Below are 17633 nucleotides of genomic sequence, written 5' to 3'. Positions count from 1 at the left end.
GAATTGACGACGAAGTAAAAAAATATGAGTAAAAACAGTCCCTGCACTGTGGCGATGACATTAAGCCAAAAACATGCTGTCGTTCAGTTCAACACAAAATGTATTTGACTCATCTCCCATACTGTTAAAAGACACCAAACAACACTGTGACACTGACAGGAGAAGTGCAAATAATATTAACTATTTCATTCCACCTGTCACTGGGTTGGATAGATTAGGCAGCAAGTGAACATTTAGTCGTTGAAGCTGATGCGCTGAAGCAGCAAAATGAACAATACATGGAACTGAGTGAGTTTGACGAGGTTCATAATATAAAGGAAATGACCGTCTACGATGGTTTATCATGTTGACTGTTGGGTTCATTTTGTTGACAATCATATTCTTCTTTTATTAATTTTGTTGCATATTTTAATCAGTTTTTGCTCAGTTTTTGCTCAATTTTGGCGATTTATTCATTGTGTTGACTGTTGGGTTAATTTTGTTTACACTCGCATTAATTTTTATTCATTTTAAGGGTTAGTTTGATCAGTATTTGTTCATTTTTGTTAATTCTACTGACAACTGAGCATCTATGGGAGCTGTTGAACATATCAATCTGATCCATGGAGGTTCAACTCTCTACTTCTGGGACGATCGTGTTTTTTCTTATTTGTTATATTTATTTGTTGGTTAGTTTGGTCAGTTTTTATTTACTTTTTTCCATTTTTTGTTCATTTTGTTGATAATCTTGTTCGTTGTTTTTTGTTTTTTTTGTTTTTTTTTTGCATTTTTTGTTAATTTTGTTGTATATTTTAGTCAGTTTTTGTTCATTTTGTTGACTACCATATTCTTCTGCATTAATTTGTAATAATTTTTTTGGTGAGTTCGATTAGTAAATGTTCATTTTTGGTCACTTTATTGACAGCTGATCATCTGCAGGAAGTGATGAACGAATAAATGTGATCCATGGAGGTCCACCTCTTTACTTCCAGGACTTCATGGATCGGCTGTAATGTCATGGTCCAGATACCACACACACTTGTAGTGGGCCGGTGGAGTCTAGGCCTTGGGTCAGAGCTGTTTTTGTGGAACAAAGGGAACCTACACCTTATTAGACAGGTGGTAATAATGTTTTACTCCCATAGATGCTGGACTGGTTGAAATGTGGTTGTTCAGAAAGTTGCTCAGATCCTACTTTTGACCATTTTGCCGTTTCTTTATCGATGCTTAGAGCAGTGAAATATACCTAGGGAAGTTAATGGCCCCTAACAGTGGATTTCTCCATATATAAACACTATAAATGTCCAACACAAAGTGACCACTCTCAGACTCCACTGCATCCAAACACGAAGACGAAAGTTCATCACAGAAGCACAAAACTAACCTAGAAACCCAAATATGGGCATTAGGTATTTAAACAACCCCTCCTAACTGTGCATTACAGTATATTAGTGATTACATGTTGTTTCTTTTATAAAGTGATTTGTCATCAAGCAGCAGATCAAAAGTAATCATTAAAAATGAGGAATGTCTCTTAAATTAAAAACAGATCGAACCCTATGTGTTCGTTGGGTCGATGTAACCGGACTTACAGCAGGTCGACGGTACCAGTGTGCAAACGTGAAGCAGTTCAGAGACGACGTGTCCGGGTCACACTCGGATTCGGAACATGCCCTGGTTCAGCTGGAGGCGGAACAGTTTACAGTTGGCGAAGCGAAGCGCAGCGCAGCCGGTTTTGGACAGGTCGCTGGGTAACATGGGTCTGGTGCGATGCCACGTCCCTGTGCTGCGGCGGAACTCCCGGATGTAGTCGAAGCTCGTACCTGTGCACACGACAAACATCCACCACTGACGGCAACGCAGGTCCAGTTCTGCACCTTATTTTACTAATCTTACCTGTATATACCCTATATCACCTGTATATATCCTATATTACATTACCTGTATATATCCTATATTGCCTGTATATATCCTATATTACCTGTATATACCCTATATCACCTGTATATATCCTATATTATCTGTATATATCCTATGACCTGTATATACCCTATATCACCTGTATATATCCTATATTATCTGTATATATCCTATGACCTGCATATACCCTATATCGCCTGTATATATCCTATATTGATTGTATATATCCTACATTGTCTGTATATATCCGATAGTATATTGCCTGTATATATCCTATGACCTGTATATACCCTATATCGCCTGCATATATCCTATATTACATTACCTGTATATATCCTATATTACTTGCATATATCCTACATTACCTGTATATATCCTATATTACATTACCTGTATATATCCTATATTACTTGCATATATCCTACATTACCTGTATATATCCTATATTACATTACCTGTATATATCCTATATTACTTGTATATATCCTACATTGTCTGTATATATCCTATAGTATATTACCTGTATATATCCTATATTGCCTGTATATATCCTATGACCTGTATATACCCTATATTGCCTGCATATATCCTATATTGCCTGCATATATCCTATATTACATTACCTGTATATATCTTATATTGCCTGTATATATCCTATATTACCTGTATATATCCTATATGTATATATCCTATATTGCCTGTATATAGCCTATATGTATATGTCCTATATTACCTGTATATATCCTATCTTGTCTGTAGATATTTTTTGTATATTCCAGTAGTTTTAGTTGTACTATAGTATAGAATATGTATATTTAATATTTTATTCTGTAGCTTGTTGCATTTTTCAGCATTTTGTGTGATATTTTCATACAGTCTTTTTGTCTTTTTTAAGTGTTTTTGCTGTTAAACTGAACAGAGCAGAGGCTGGTGGTGGTGCTGTTGTGTTTATCTGATGCTCACCTGTGTCCAGGTCTCCAACCACATAGATGCAGGCGCCGATGGGAACGGCGCCGTACACAAAGGACGAGCTGGTCTGGATACACAGGTTCTGGTCGTCCAGAAACATCCACCTGCACCGTCACACAACAACACAAGGGTCATAAACAGAACAAGACACCGGCACGGAGGCTTTAATTCTGTTCATTCCAATAATGTTTATGTTCCTCAGTGTCTTCAGTTGAGAATGAAGAGAAAACAAATAAGGAGGGACGAGAAACCTTCAATAATAATGTTTATCATGTTTATGGAACATCTACAACAGGGGTGTCAAACATATGGCCCGTGGGACAAAATCGGCTCACCAAAAGGTCCAATCTGTCTCACAGGATGAATTTATGAAAGTTACACTGAAGATATTAACAATTAAGGACAAAATCATTTCAGTTCAGGTTCCAAGTGGATCAGACCAAAATCATAATAACCTATAAACAATAACAACTACAAACTTTTCTCTTTGTTTTAACATAAAAAAGTTTAATTACATGAAAATGTTTACATTTACAAAGCATCCTTTCACAAAAAATGTGAATAACATGAACAAATATGAACATGAAATGTCTGAAGAAAAATAAGTGCAATTTTACCAACATTCTTCCTGTTATTAAATGTTGTGTATTTGTAGATCCACTGTGATCTGTAAGTTTTAATGATCATGTGTAAATGATAAACTGCAGCAGAATATTGTTAAAATTACACTTACTTTCCTTTATAAATTTCTGTTTGTTCAGGTTATTCACTTTTGTGAAAGGATAGTTTGTGAATGTAAACCTTTTCATGATTTAATTTGACTTTTGCGCATTAAAACGAACAAATACAAAAAAAAAGAAACAAATGTGTACCTCTCAATATTTATGTTATTATTTGGCTGGTCTGACCAGTTTTAGATCATATTGGTCTGAATGTGGAACCTGAACTAAACTGAGTTGACATCCCTGATCTACCCTCCCCACCCTATGGTTGTGCACTGTTGATCAGTTACTTGACAAAAAGTGAAAGTTTGGAGAATAGACAAGTATTTCACGGAGGTGAAAAGAAAAATGTACAACATTACTGCATTTTATTGATCATCTTTATCACCAAAAATCTGCCAGTTTTCCTCAAAAACTAGTTTTACTGTCAAAGTTATAACAAGATGTTTGCACATTTCATATTTTTATTTGGTAAAGTATTGTCTCAGGGTCTAGTTGAGTTTATTTCTATTGTTCAAGTAAAAATGCAAGTAGTGTTTCATTTGCACAACAGATTATTTAACGAAAAGTAAAACGAACGGTTATAATATTGATGTTTCTTTCAACAACGGTTATAATTCAACCAAGTTTACAATTTTGTTGGGGCTCGTGGGGGCCAGAAGGAAAAGTGTGAGAACCACTGATTTAATTTATGATTCTCAAAGAGGAAATGATGCGAATAAATGCATGAAGAAAAAGTGCTGCCTTCACTCCTCAGAGATGTGATTCTGCACAGTGGAACATGGTAGGTAGTAAGGAATGGAATTTTTATTTTACAAATCTCTGATACAACAACACATACCTTTTTTTCATTATATTTTAGAAAAGTCCTTCGTTTAAATGTGTTTTGTGTTCACAGAGCATTTATAGTACTGTGTTAATACTTTAAACAAACCTGTTGATTTATGTCATTAACCTTTGACCTTTGCTGAGTATTCAGATTCAGAAAACTTTATTTGTCCCCAGGGGGTAATTTAAGACACATGTGAGCAGCATTAGTTGAAAACAGGACAGTACGTATAAAAACAGGGGACTTATTAGAAAAGATCTAAGCAGAAAATAAATAAACAATATGTTCACAGTAAATCCAGTGCAGACAGTGTCATGTAAACAGGAGTTGGAGGGGTTCTATATTTACATGTTATTGTAGAGGTAGTAAAGGATGATAAATAATACTAAATAAAACACCAGATACATGACAGAGTGTGTGGAACATATTGATCTGTTCCTCACTGACCTCCGTATCTCGTCGTGATAGAACTCAGACTTGCAGGTCAACATCTGTCGTTGCTCTGGGTTGTCGTTCTCTTGGCTTCTCACGCCACCGAACACGTAGAGCTCCTGCCCGACGCCGCACGCCACCGACCCAAACCTGAACGGAAAACCAGTCAGAACGTCAGGAAGTGTGTGTAATCTATTACACACCTGGACTGGGTGATCAGGTCAAAGATCAGGCTTCTGGAGGCTGGGTGGGATGGACTTCTGTTGTTTTTGCACCATTTTGGACCAATGTTACTACAATAGTAACTCTAGTTTAGTTCAGGGGCCACATACACCCTGATACGATCTAAAGGAGGAGGAATGGAATTTATATGCATGACTAGGAAGGGTTTTTGTGTTTCTGTCAGCTGGATGAGACTGTGAAACAAATTTAATATAGAGTTAAAGCAATGTCCAAGCATGAAAGAATTTAAAAAGAGGTACAAAGACACAATTTTTCAGAGGTACAGGGATGAGGGAGGGCTTGGGGATCACTGGATGTTCTAAAGATGTACAAATATGTGGTAAGTGTGTGTATATGTATGTATAGGTGTGTATGTGTGTGTGTATATATGTAAGTGTATATGTGTGTATAGATCTGTGTATGTATATGTATTTACATATATATTTACATATTGTATCATGTGTTTATGTAAATCATATTATATTTGTTCATAATAATATAAAGCCGGAAACCAAATTATTTACTAGTAACTATCAGTCATATTATGGCATAGTGTATAGATAGGATTAGACGAGGAAGGTTATTATTGTTATTAATTATATAAGGAGAAGGGGTGGAGTTTATAAGTTGTACTTCTTCTCACTCCCTTTCGAATATGTATTATATGTCTTATGCTTAAGTGTTTTGTTTATTTATTTTCTTCTGTTTGACATTCATGTTCGAAATAAATACATCAATCAATCAATCAAAGTTGATCCAACCAGTAAAATAATAACATCTAAAGAATGACAACTCCCAAATATTTGTCTCTCTTTTAGAGTAAAAAAAAGAAGGTAAAATTATATTATGAAAATGTTTACATTTGTTCTAATTTTAATAGTGTTTATAAATAAATATATATATACATACATATATTTAGAGCTATAATATATGTCCATATTTAGAACTTTATATTTGTGTACTTTAATATGTATGCACCACCATCTTACTGAAATTTTACTTTGCACATTACAGTTTAGTGTTTGATTGTCCAGATTTTCTACCAATTTTCTTTTTTACTTCTAATTTATTATGTATAGTGTGTTTACTCTAGTATTATATTTTTATTCTTATATTCTATTTTCAATGTCTGTCATGCTGCTGCTACATTATACTTTCCCAGGATAGATAGATAGATAGATAGATAGATAGATAGATAGATAGATAGATAGATAGATAGATAGATAGATAGATAGATAGATAGATAGATAGATAGATAGATAGATAGATAGATAGATAGATAGATAGATAGACTTTATTAACCCCCAAGGGGAAATTCAAAATACGGTCACCGCTCCACAAAACCAGTCATACCATAACAACAAACAATAAAAAAAAATGCAGAGTATAAGTTGCTAAGAATAAGTTAGATTAAAAAGAAAGGAGAATTAAAAGACAAAATGTGTTCTCTACCTATCACATAAAAATATAAAAGCATAAAAACATAAAAACAAAACAACATGGTTTGGGATCAGTAAAGTCTGTCTGTGTATACTTTTGTAATATTTATAATTTCTTTCCTGCTGCTTTTCCTTATACTTATACGGAGCTACTGTAACACACAACAGTTTCCCCTGAGATTAATAAAGTATCCTGATTCTGATTTTCCTGTAGTTTTGTAGCTGGAGGGGTTTTCTGGTATGACTTTTCTGGTATGGTTGTTCAAAGTTTGGAGTATCAATACTACAAGGACCTGATAACGTGAGACAAAAACATCTTTAACTTCCTGAGACCCAGGAGAATACAAATTTCTGATTTTTTCATGAAAAATAGTCTAGACTGGACTTTAATATCAGTCTTTAAGGTTCATATTAGCGATAACTTTGGAAATCTATATCTTGGTGATGTCGCTGTACTAGAAGAGAGGGAGGATACAAAAATATTACAGACACTTTCAGCAGCCAGCAAGAAATCCATTACAAGAAGGAGGTTAAACCGAACTCCACTAACAATAGAAGATTGGAAGATCATCTGGCAAATATTCAAAATGGAAAAATTGACTTATTCTATCAGAATACAGAGGGTTAAATATTATTGTATTTGGGATAAATGGATTAAGTTTGTATCCTCTAGCCGCCCAGAATTTGTATCACTCCTCTAAAAATGTCCTTTTTTATAATCTTCTGGTACTTATTCTTCGTTTTATGTTTTTTAGCATAAACACATGTAATGTTTAAAGAACCCAGAGGTATTATAACACTATGATTGTTTTTAAGTGAGAAATACTGAAACTGTAAACACCCAGTTCATATGTTCGTTTTTTGGTTGTTGTTTTTTTTTACACTTCTGCATGTATAAAATAAGAAATACAAAAAAGATTCTAATAGATAACATATGTATGAAAGGTAATGTTGAAGGTATTTTGTGACCTTTTCCAATACAAACAAAATGAAAAAAAAAAAAAAAGAAAATTAGTCTAGGCTGAAAACAACATGACACTGAAGCATTTTTTCCAGATACATTTTCTTTGTTTTTCTCTGAATGTCCTTTGCAATGGCTTTTATTTATTTATTTATTTTTTTAAGATAAAGCTGCAGAACTCTTGTGCACAAATATGGACCAAAAAAACATAGCTGGGTCTCAGGAGGTTAAGAAACAAAACCAAGAGTAAATAAATATAATAAAAACAGGAGGTATTAAGTTCCACACATGCTCTGGTTGATGATGTTGTGTGTTTTGTTTAGGTTGTTTACCGTCGTTCTTTCAGGGGACACAGGCCCGTCCACTGCTGGGTTTTGGGGTCAAAGCATTCAACAGAGTCAAAGAGTTTCCCATAGGAGCCCCCACCCATGGCATAGATCTTCTTGTTCATGGTGGCGTAGCAGCCGACCTGATGGAAACAGAAGAAACACACAGAGCTGTAACAGGTCACAGCACGACTGCGGAAACCGAACAGCTGTGGAAAACGCCTGAGTGTCCTCTCTGAACAAGCCCGGACAGGGGCTGACGATGGCCCCAGGTCCGTCCTGCAGGGTCAGATCAGGTGGGTGTTTGTGCATAACCTGTCTAATACCCTAAAGACTAAAGCCCAGATGACAGCCAACAAACAGGCAGGTTGGAATGTTTTCTCTGGTGAAAACACTTGTTTACCCTGTGACGTCATGACAACCTGAGGCCAATCTGACGCTAATGTGAGACTAGAGGGGGAAGAGAGGGATGAGACTTACCATGCTAATGCTAATGCTAATGCTATGAAAAACCTAATGAAAACACCAACCAAACAGACTTTTTAAATGTTATAATATATATGACGATAGGAACAACACTATGTGGACAAAAGTATGTGGACACGTTGAATTCAGGTGTTACTTTTCTAACTGGGGTCTGGGATACAAAACAATAATGAAATGAAATAATAAAATATTTATATTTTTATCTCAAATCATCATGGACAGGACATCTTACAGCTGTAGACATGATGTGTCCCAATATTTATGTCCATATAATTTAGAAACATCAATATTTCCTTAAAGTTTAATGGAAGTGGATCTCTCCTTCACTGTGGTTCTCCCTGAGGTTTCTCTTTTCCCACTGGGTTTTTTGGAGTTTTTCCTTCCCAAGAAGGAGGGTCTAAGGACGGGGAATGCCCGACACATGAATCCATTTGCTTCATGGACTGTTTACCAAACTAATAATTTGACTGTTGCTTATTTTCATATTCAATTAATTCTGTACAGCCCTGTGAGGCAACCTTGTTGTGATATTGGGCTCTACAAATACAACTGAATTGAATAAACATCAATATTTCCTTAAAGTTTAATGGGAGATTTTTCTTCCTTAGTGAGATGTGAAGAAAGTAGATGGTTAGTTGTTGTAGAGAATCCTTATTTACAGTCAGAGCATGAAAAAATATTTTAGAAATTTAGAGATAGAACATTTAAAATCAGTCATGGTTTAAAAAACAAACAAAAAAAAAAATTAATCAATAGTCCCATTAGGTTTATATTCTCTACTAGAACTTATTACGGTTTCTAATTCTTTTTTGTCAGACAGAAGGAAAAAAGTTGTTTTTTTTTTTTTACCTTGACATGTTTCGGCTACAACCTGTAAACTGAAAACATGTTAAGGTAAAAAAATTAATTAAGTTAGCTTTTTTCCTTCTGTCTGCCAAAAAAAAAGAAACCTTCATAATTAAAATCAATGTTGAGAGAAATTAAGTCAAAACCATCTCTGGGGTATTTTGGAAACAAAGATAACAATTTAACCCAAACTAACCAATGCAATGACATTTATCCCATAATATAAAACTATATTCTGACATTAGTCATCATTGTTTTGTATCCCAGACCCCTGTTTGAAAAGAAACACCTGAATTCAATGTGTCCACATACTTTTGTCCATATAATGTAGTTCCTACCAGTCATATGTGATAACATTTAAAATGTCTGTTTGGTTGGTGTTTTCAGTAAGTTTTTGATAGCATTAGCATTAGCATGGTAAGTCTCATCCCTCTCTTCACCTTCTAGTCTCATATTAGTGTCAGATTTGCCTCAGGTTGTCATGACGTCACAGGGTAAACAAGTGTTTTCACCAGAGAAAACATTCCAACCTGCCTGCTTATTGGCTGTCATCTGGATTTATGTGTGTGTGTGTGTATACCTTGCGAATCATAGTCATACTGTTCTGCATTTTCCACGTGTTGCAGTGTGGGTCAAACACTTCCACAGTGATCAGCTCTGTCACATCACTCTCTCCTCCCAGGACGTAGATCAGACCGTCCAGCTCCACCACACCGAAGTTCTGCCGAGCCTGTGTTCGCCAGAGACACGACATCAGTCTGATGATGAGCTTGTCTGAGTCAGTTCTTCCACATCTTGTGTCTTTCTAAAGCTCATTGTGTCACTACCATCACCTGAAGGTTGACATCTGCATACATCACACCTAATATGAGCACAGAAGTTGTTCATCTTAGTAATGTGACCTGGTTCTGCTGCTGTGGATGCTGTTTTCTGTAACACTGCTGCCATCTAGTGGCCATGAGGGAGAACAACAGCAACTAAGCATCTAACATGGCAGGAGACACACTCCTTACAATGGACTGATGACGTTTTCTAAACTTAATTTATAAAAAGTCCACATGTCACCGCTTTCATCTTCATGCTCACCTATTTCTACACCTATAATTCCTATAGAATAAAGAATTAAATGAAAAAAGGACACCAAAGATGGAAAAAAAAGAATATTGTCTGTAACTACATTCAGTATTTTATTCTAGATCTGGGGTGTCAAACATACGGCTCGCAGGCCAAAACTGACCCAGTATGATCTCAAGTGGGTCAGACCAGTAAAATAATAACATAAGAACCCATAAATAATAAGAACTGCAAATTTAATGAAAAAAAAGTAAAATTACATGATGAAAATATTTATATTTACAAACTAGCATTTCACAAAAAAAGGCAACAACATAAACAACCATGAACAACCTGAAAAGTCTTAATAGTAACAAATGTAATTTTAACAATATTCTGCCTGTGTAAATGATAAACTAAGACATAGTTAAAATTAATATTATTAATGTGTTATAATAATTTCAGGTGTTTATGTTATTTGCATTTTTTCAAAAGACAGTTTGTAGATGTAAACATTTCCATGATATAATTTAACTTTTTTCACACTAAAACATAGATAAAAGTTGAAAGTTGTCATTATTTATAGGTTATTCTGTTATTATTTTACTGGTCTGACCCACTTGAGATCATATTGAACTAAAACGAGTTCAACACCACCATTCTAGATGTTAATGCCTTAGGAATCATACTTATGGTTGCCCTGATATTTCAGAAAAGCTAATGTCATTTTAGTAAATACATTTAAGAGCTATGTTGTCAAATGTTGTTGGTTTTCCATGTCATGTAGCTGTACTTGTGTGAATTGCTACTGTGTTTTCTGAACTGTGTTTTGACCCTTGAGGCCACCGTAGCACACAAACCCACCTGAGGTGAGTCCTACCTGTTGCATCGGGGGTATGGGACTCCAGCTGTTGGTGTCAGGGTCGTATTTCTCTCCAGTGTCCAGGACGGTGTTATGTTCATCTGTTCCTCCCATTACGAACAGAAAACCCTCTGAAAAAACACAGGATATGAAAAAAACTCAATGATAGAACAGAGCTAGTTTAGTACCAGATGGGTTTTATGGATCAGTTCTGGTGGAAAAACAGTTTTGGGACACCCTTAAAATTTTACACAATCTCAAATATCATCATAATATATTTGTGCAAAAATGTTTTATGCGTTTCAGGTCTGACACAAACAAATGCAAATGATTTTTTTATGTTTATTGTCAACAAGATAAAAAAAAAGTAACTCTTGATAGTTTCATCATCTCATGTCCTGGATGTGTTTCAAAGGACATTATCTTGGTAAATTCATTTTTAAAATGATCTAAAATGTTATTTTAGTTTATTATTTGCATGTTTTAAGTTTATCTTAAGCTACTTTGTTCTGGGATTTTTCTTTCTAAAGTGCTTCCAGATAGCAGACATTGTATTATTATTTTTTTTATTGTTTATCTTTATCCTGCACAGTTTTCTTCTTGCATTTTATTTTGTTGCTGCCTTGACCAGCACATTTCCCTGTTGTGGGATCATTAAAGTCTAATCTAATCTAATCAGAGGTGAGTTTCACAGTTCTGTTCGAAATTACAACTGTAAATGCACAAGTATTTTGTTAAAGAGGAAGAAAATAAAACATTGTTTTTCTTTCTGTTCCTTTTCATTCATAATGTGGTGCATTTACTGACATATACTGTAAACGCAGATTTTCTTTTTCTCTTTCTTTTATCTTATGAATTAATTAATTAAATAAATAAACTAAACTAAACTAAACTAAGCATTAAGTACACAAACAGTGTGCATTGATAACTGAGAATAAAACAATATCCCCATACTTTGCTTTCAGTCCAGTGATTTACTCAGAGCTTTTATGAACGTCTACATGATCAGTGAATTAAATTCAGGAAAATACTTGATTGCAGAGGATAACATTGTAATAAACGATAATTAATGACTTGGAAAAACTTAAATGTGGAGAAAAAGGCCTGTAGAAGTCACTACAGAAACAGCTGAGTTCTTAATGGTTAAGACAGTGTGAGTTGAAGAGGTTGATTTCACAATTACTGGTGCAAATATACAAGTATTTAGTTCAAATGGGGCAGAACATGTACGATTGTTCATCCTTCTGCTCTTTTTCAATCATGTGGTGCATTTGATGATATGTAAATGCAGATTTTCTTTTTCAGTCTTTGTGGGTTAGGGTTTTTTATGAAGTAAACATCCAGGTTTGACTTTGATGGAACTGAGCATGTGCAGACGAAGCATGTGGGTTGGAGAATGGAACAATACTGAGCGCAGTTCAATGACTTAACAGTGATTCTTAATGTAATAAACCACAAATGCATGTGGTGAATAAACCCTTTTGTCCACTGCTGTGTTCGTTGTGTGTCGACCCCGTCCTGACCTGCGGCCACCACCCCGTGGCCGAGGCGGGCGGTGCTCATGGGCTGCAGTTCGATCCAGGCCTGTCTGTTGGTGTCGTACAGCGGACACATGCACCGAGTCACAGCGGTAGGCTTCCTGTTCCTGAACACAAACAAACTCGTCACTTTGAATCGTGTTTTCCAGCGTTTAAAGGCCCAGCGTCGGTTCTTTTGAGGCTCCTTACTTGCGATCCTCTCCTCCAGCGATGACGATGCACTCAGAGTAACCTCGAGGTTTGAAGGCGGCCAACAACGCCTCGCCATGCAGCTGCCCAGCCGCCAGCACCGGCTGACAGTACTCCCTGATCACCTCCCTCATCAGCGGTTCCCCCAAGGTCTGACGGGACACGACGCAAGACACACAATGGATTTATATACTAGATATTCCACTCATTTTTATACCGTATGTCATCATAAAATTTAAGAAGATGTATAAAAACCTTATTTTCCACATATATAGTACCTATGAACAGGAGTCCAACAGTAATACTTATTGATGGAATGTTATAATTTGTTCTCTCTTTTTTTCTCCTTTTTAATGGACTGTATACATTAGTCGTATACATTTGGAGTCGGACAATATAAACTCGTCTTCTTCCTGCTGCATTTCGGCTATAAAGTGTTAAAGAGACATGATGAAATTTTTGTACATCATCTTTTTTTGGTTAACTTATTGCCTTCAATATAATTACACATATAATTATGTGAAAACGTGGAGGTTACATTGTGTTTACCTGTTCTCTGATGTAACTCACATCCAGACCCTGAAGCCACACCGCAGACATCACCTCCTTCATGTGGACCTGCACATCACATGGATCCGACTCAATTACAGGCTTTATCACACAAACATGAGCATGAAGTGTTTAATATTTCTAATAATATTCAATAATGAGACTTAGAAATTGCAGTGTTGTTAATGTCAGAGGTGCGTTGTACTGAAGACATATATATTGAATACAGCTCTCCTGTAAAACTACCACACCAGGGGGGTCCAAATGTGAATTATGTGCAAAAAGTTGTGGAATAATCTTCTGTTCTACAATAACAATGCAAGATTTATTCAATATTTATCAAAACATAAATGCACTATTTTTAAATAGATCCGAGTTCATAGATATACATACTGTTTCATAGGTAATACATACTGTTAATACTGTTAATATTGTGTCTACTCATATCTTATGTTTATTTTTTATATTTATTACTTTTGTAAAATTTTATATTCTATTTTCTTATTTTATTTTTTGTTTTTGTAATTTTATATTTGCTCTATTCTTTTTCTTAAGACGTATTGGTGTTTTATTAATATTGCTGCACTGACTGGAGCACCAAATAAAGGGTATTCTATTCTATTCTATTCTATTCTATTCTAAACTCATTTTAGTTCAGGCTCCACATTCAGCCCAATATGATCTCAAGTGAACCAGACCAATAATAATAATAATAATAATAATAACAATGGAAAAAGTTAAATTACATTGTGAAAATGTTTATATTTACAAACTATCCTTTAAAAACACGTGAATAACATGAACACCCTGAAATTTCTTCTGAAAAACAAGTGCATTTTTAACCATATTCTGCCTCATTTATCATTTACACATGTATATTATAACTCACAGATCACAGAGGACCCACAAACACACAGATCCAAACTCCTTCTGTTCTATCTTTTCAGTCTAATGTGTGTGTTCCTCACCCTTCGATCCTCTGGGTCATGACCGAACCATCGCACCACCGCCTCCAGGACATGCTTCTCGTTGCCCACATTCAGCTTCTCCATTGCCAGAACTTCACAGAGACGCTCATGAGGCAACTCTCTGAACTCCTCGGTGAGCGCCACGTCCCGGAAATGCGTCTGTAAGAACTCGGTGGCGACGTAGTGGACGTGGTACAGGCAGTAGTGCAGGGAGAAGAGGCGGATACCGATGCAGTTCTCTGCACTGATGCAACTCTCCAAGAACTGGCAACAGAGCAACTTCAGGTCTGTGATGAGCAGCAGGTCTGAGGCCTGGACCATGTCCTGGACGGTGTCTTCACTCAGACTGATCTGTGGTTGGACACAACATACACATGAAGACGGTAAACAGAAAAGGAATGTTGGACACTAACACGTGTTTACAGCAAAGTGTAGTTTAAGCACAAAAGTAACTTTATTATTATTGTTATTATCATCATTATTACTATTGTTACTACTACTACTATTTATTTTCAAGTCTCCTGAGACCCAGGAAAGTAAAAGTTTGTTGTTGTTTTTTACATTAAATAACTGTGTTGATAGGAAACAGCATGATGCAACAGTTTCTTCAGATTTTTTTTTTTTTTTTTTAAAGCTGGGAAACTTGTCCACTACAGATGATATAAATGTATTTCTGGGTCTCAGGAGGTGAACTGTAATCAATTGAAGTTATTATACATACTGAATTGAGAAGAAATAAGTAATTAAATTACATTTTCTATTTAGAACTTTAGTTATTACTTAGTTGTAACAGCCAGATGCACTAGTTTTGGTGAAAAACTTACATGTAACATATATACAGTGGAAAGAAAAAGTATGTGAGAGTTTAATATGCATCGTCAATAAAGACATGAAATGTTATACAGTTTAATTGTTTGTGTAGTTTCAGGTTAAGCACATTCTGTTTTTGTACTTGTGAATAAGATTCAGACATTTTCTTCATACTTGGTATAGAATGAAAACTCCTGCAGTTCTTATTTTTCGTGCCTGTCTGGTACATGATTTACTACATATTCTTTAAGGGAGTTTGATGTGATAGGCAAAGTAAAAACTTTTTTAAAATCAGCTTTTCAAATTTATTTTGCGTACAGATCCAACAAATCAAACTCCTATTCCTGTACTTTTTCATATTGTGATGCTATCCCTGAATAGAATATTATTATGGTATGCAGTCCTTCTATACTCTGATGAGCAGCTTGTTTTTCTGTATATTTGCAAACGTGCATTAAAATTTAGAGAGTAGTTTATTAACGTGAATCTCTTGTCTATCAATAGTATCAAATACTCTATCAATGTTGCGCCAATTATAATTGCACAAAGTTTTTTTGCACTATTTTATTTATCAAGTTCTATTTTTATTTTTTTTTTACTTTTCATGTATTTATTCGATGTCCCTAATCATTGAACGCAATCTCGTTTGATGTACTCTGTGCTGTATGTACAATGTGCAGTCAAATGACAGTAAAGAAATCTGTAATTTATACTTCCTTTTACATATTAGGCATTCTGTGATGAATTTCATTGCACAGGGAACATGTTTGCGCACTGTGCATGTGGCAATAAAGGCTTTGAATCTTGGATTAAATCTTGAATGCCCTAAACAATTAGAAAACTGGTGTGTGCTCCACAAATCCACTGCCTAATTTAACTGTATGTATTTAGGACTTTGCAGCTTCGTCATCTGTTTCATTAAACATGTAACCAAACATAGAAAATTAAATTCTATCGGTGGTGTATTTATATGACTTAAATGAGTTATCTATAGTCTGCTACATTTCCTAAGTGATATTAAAGAAGGTGGGGTGATGCAGACCAAGAATAGGCATAAACAATCACTTGAAGTTGCCACACCTAAAAAATCACACAGCACTTTGACTTGGAAAGCCTCCACACTTACTTCACCACTGAAAATGTATTCTAAGATGTCCTTCATGATGGCCATAGACACCCCCTGCAGCTCGATCCTGTAGGTTGACCCATCTTCCTTCGGAGGATTGTAGTTTAACTTGGTCCTAACATTAAAACACCAACACAGCTGAACATTCCACACCTGCACTTTCCACCATTTTGGGCAGTTCCACTGTCACTGTGGACACACCCATGTTACTTCAACACATGCTTTCAGGGCTGATGTGACTGTAAAATAAAAAAATTTAAAAAAGGAGGAGGTTCTGACCTGATATAAGGACTGGCAGCAGCTAAGATGTTCTTCTGGACAGGTAGTTCCTCTCCATCCACCACCAGCAGCGCGTCGTGGAAACTCTGCTCCTGCCAGAAGGAGCGAAGGACCCGGAGCAGTTTCTGGGAGTGCTGTGGATCCGACACCCTCGAACCCGAATCGGGCATGTCTGGGCCTGTAACAGTTCTGAACCCTTCCCTTTTAGTCCTGTTTATATGAAAAGATGGCGAAACCTCTAGCAGGTTTGTAACAGTAATAAAAAAAAACAGTGTCTTTAACACAAACACATGCATGAATGAGGTTTTCTCTGCAGTTCTTGACACTGTGACTATGGTACATATGGAGCTAAGCTACTAGCAAAACAAAAGACATGTCACTAAATAGAAACACCTCATTTTGAACACTTTATTAACGTGTCAGTCAGAGAATCACAATCAACACAAAGGTAGTGAATGTCAGTAAAGTTAGCTAAACAAACTAGCAAACACAACGCTACAAACACGTAAACACCAGCCTGAAATAGCAGTAAATGTTCAAATTTGTGTCTATGTCCATTTAATTCTGCAAGTGTATTTTTACCTGTGTCTTACCTTAATCGAAAAGCACCTCCGTTCGTCCCAGGCACAAACTGTCCTGTGTTTTCAGGACATGAATCACTCCAGGCTGCAATGTTGTAGGTGGACGTGAAAACATGGGCTGTGATGCATTCAGGTTCTGTACGATTTACCAAACGCAACCGAATAAAATCAAGTGACACTGTTTTTATATTTCAAGACAAAAGTATCAAATGTCATTATCGTGCTAGCTATAAGAAGCTTTAACAAGTTAAGTGAATGAAGCCAACCATAGATGTTTGTTTTGATCACCACAGATGTATAATTTGCACAATTCAACTGGTACTTGAACTCATCACCTGGGCGGAAAGCATGGAAGATAGGCAGCATACCACTTCTAATCTGATAGCCTGTGTTGGAAAAGTAAGGTATAAAACAAATAATTATTCTGTAAAAACTAAAATATTTATCACTTTATTTATTATTTAGATACGTTGAAATCTCACAGAAATTAAACTCTTGAATATATATCGTTAAGAGTTGGAAAGGGCTACGCGGAGGATGAAATACA

General features: G+C 35.7%; 1 protein-coding gene across 1 annotated transcript; it reads right to left on the bottom strand.

Annotated features, from left to right (window-relative positions):
- Positions 1 to 768: 768 nt before the first annotated feature.
- Positions 769 to 17349, bottom strand: gan (gigaxonin). The gene is made up of 13 exons (XM_030137506.1): positions 17099 to 17349; positions 16506 to 16715; positions 16227 to 16341; positions 14291 to 14641; positions 13323 to 13391; positions 12774 to 12925; positions 12570 to 12691; positions 11065 to 11177; positions 9712 to 9861; positions 7806 to 7942; positions 4867 to 5001; positions 2863 to 2972; positions 769 to 1802 (listed from the first exon to the last, which is right to left on the bottom strand). Exons 2-13 carry the CDS (start codon positions 16673 to 16675, stop codon positions 1630 to 1632), a joined length of 1797 nt encoding a protein of 598 aa, XP_029993366.1. The 5' UTR covers positions 16676 to 16715; positions 17099 to 17349; the 3' UTR covers positions 769 to 1629.
- Between the last annotated feature and the right edge of the window lie 284 nt (positions 17350 to 17633).

Source organism: Sphaeramia orbicularis, chromosome 6 (genome assembly GCF_902148855.1).
Source record: "Sphaeramia orbicularis chromosome 6, fSphaOr1.1, whole genome shotgun sequence".
Taxonomy (NCBI): domain Eukaryota; kingdom Metazoa; phylum Chordata; class Actinopteri; order Kurtiformes; family Apogonidae; genus Sphaeramia; species Sphaeramia orbicularis.
The sequence above is the reverse complement of the archived record's forward strand: the minus strand, read 5'-3'. Positions and strand labels throughout refer to the sequence as shown.

Excerpts from the sequence above, each read along its gene's own strand:
- gan (XM_030137506.1), bottom strand. The coding sequence starts at position 16,675 with ATGCCCGATTCGGGTTCGAGGGTGTCGGATCCACAGCACTCCCAGAAA. Across the intron at positions 13,392-14,290 it reads ATGACCCAGAGGATCGAAGG|GTCCACATGAAGGAGGTGAT; the intron begins GTGAGGAACACA and ends TGTGATGTGCAG. Across the intron at positions 12,926-13,322 it reads TGAGTTACATCAGAGAACAG|ACCTTGGGGGAACCGCTGAT; the intron begins GTAAACACAATG and ends GTGTCCCGTCAG.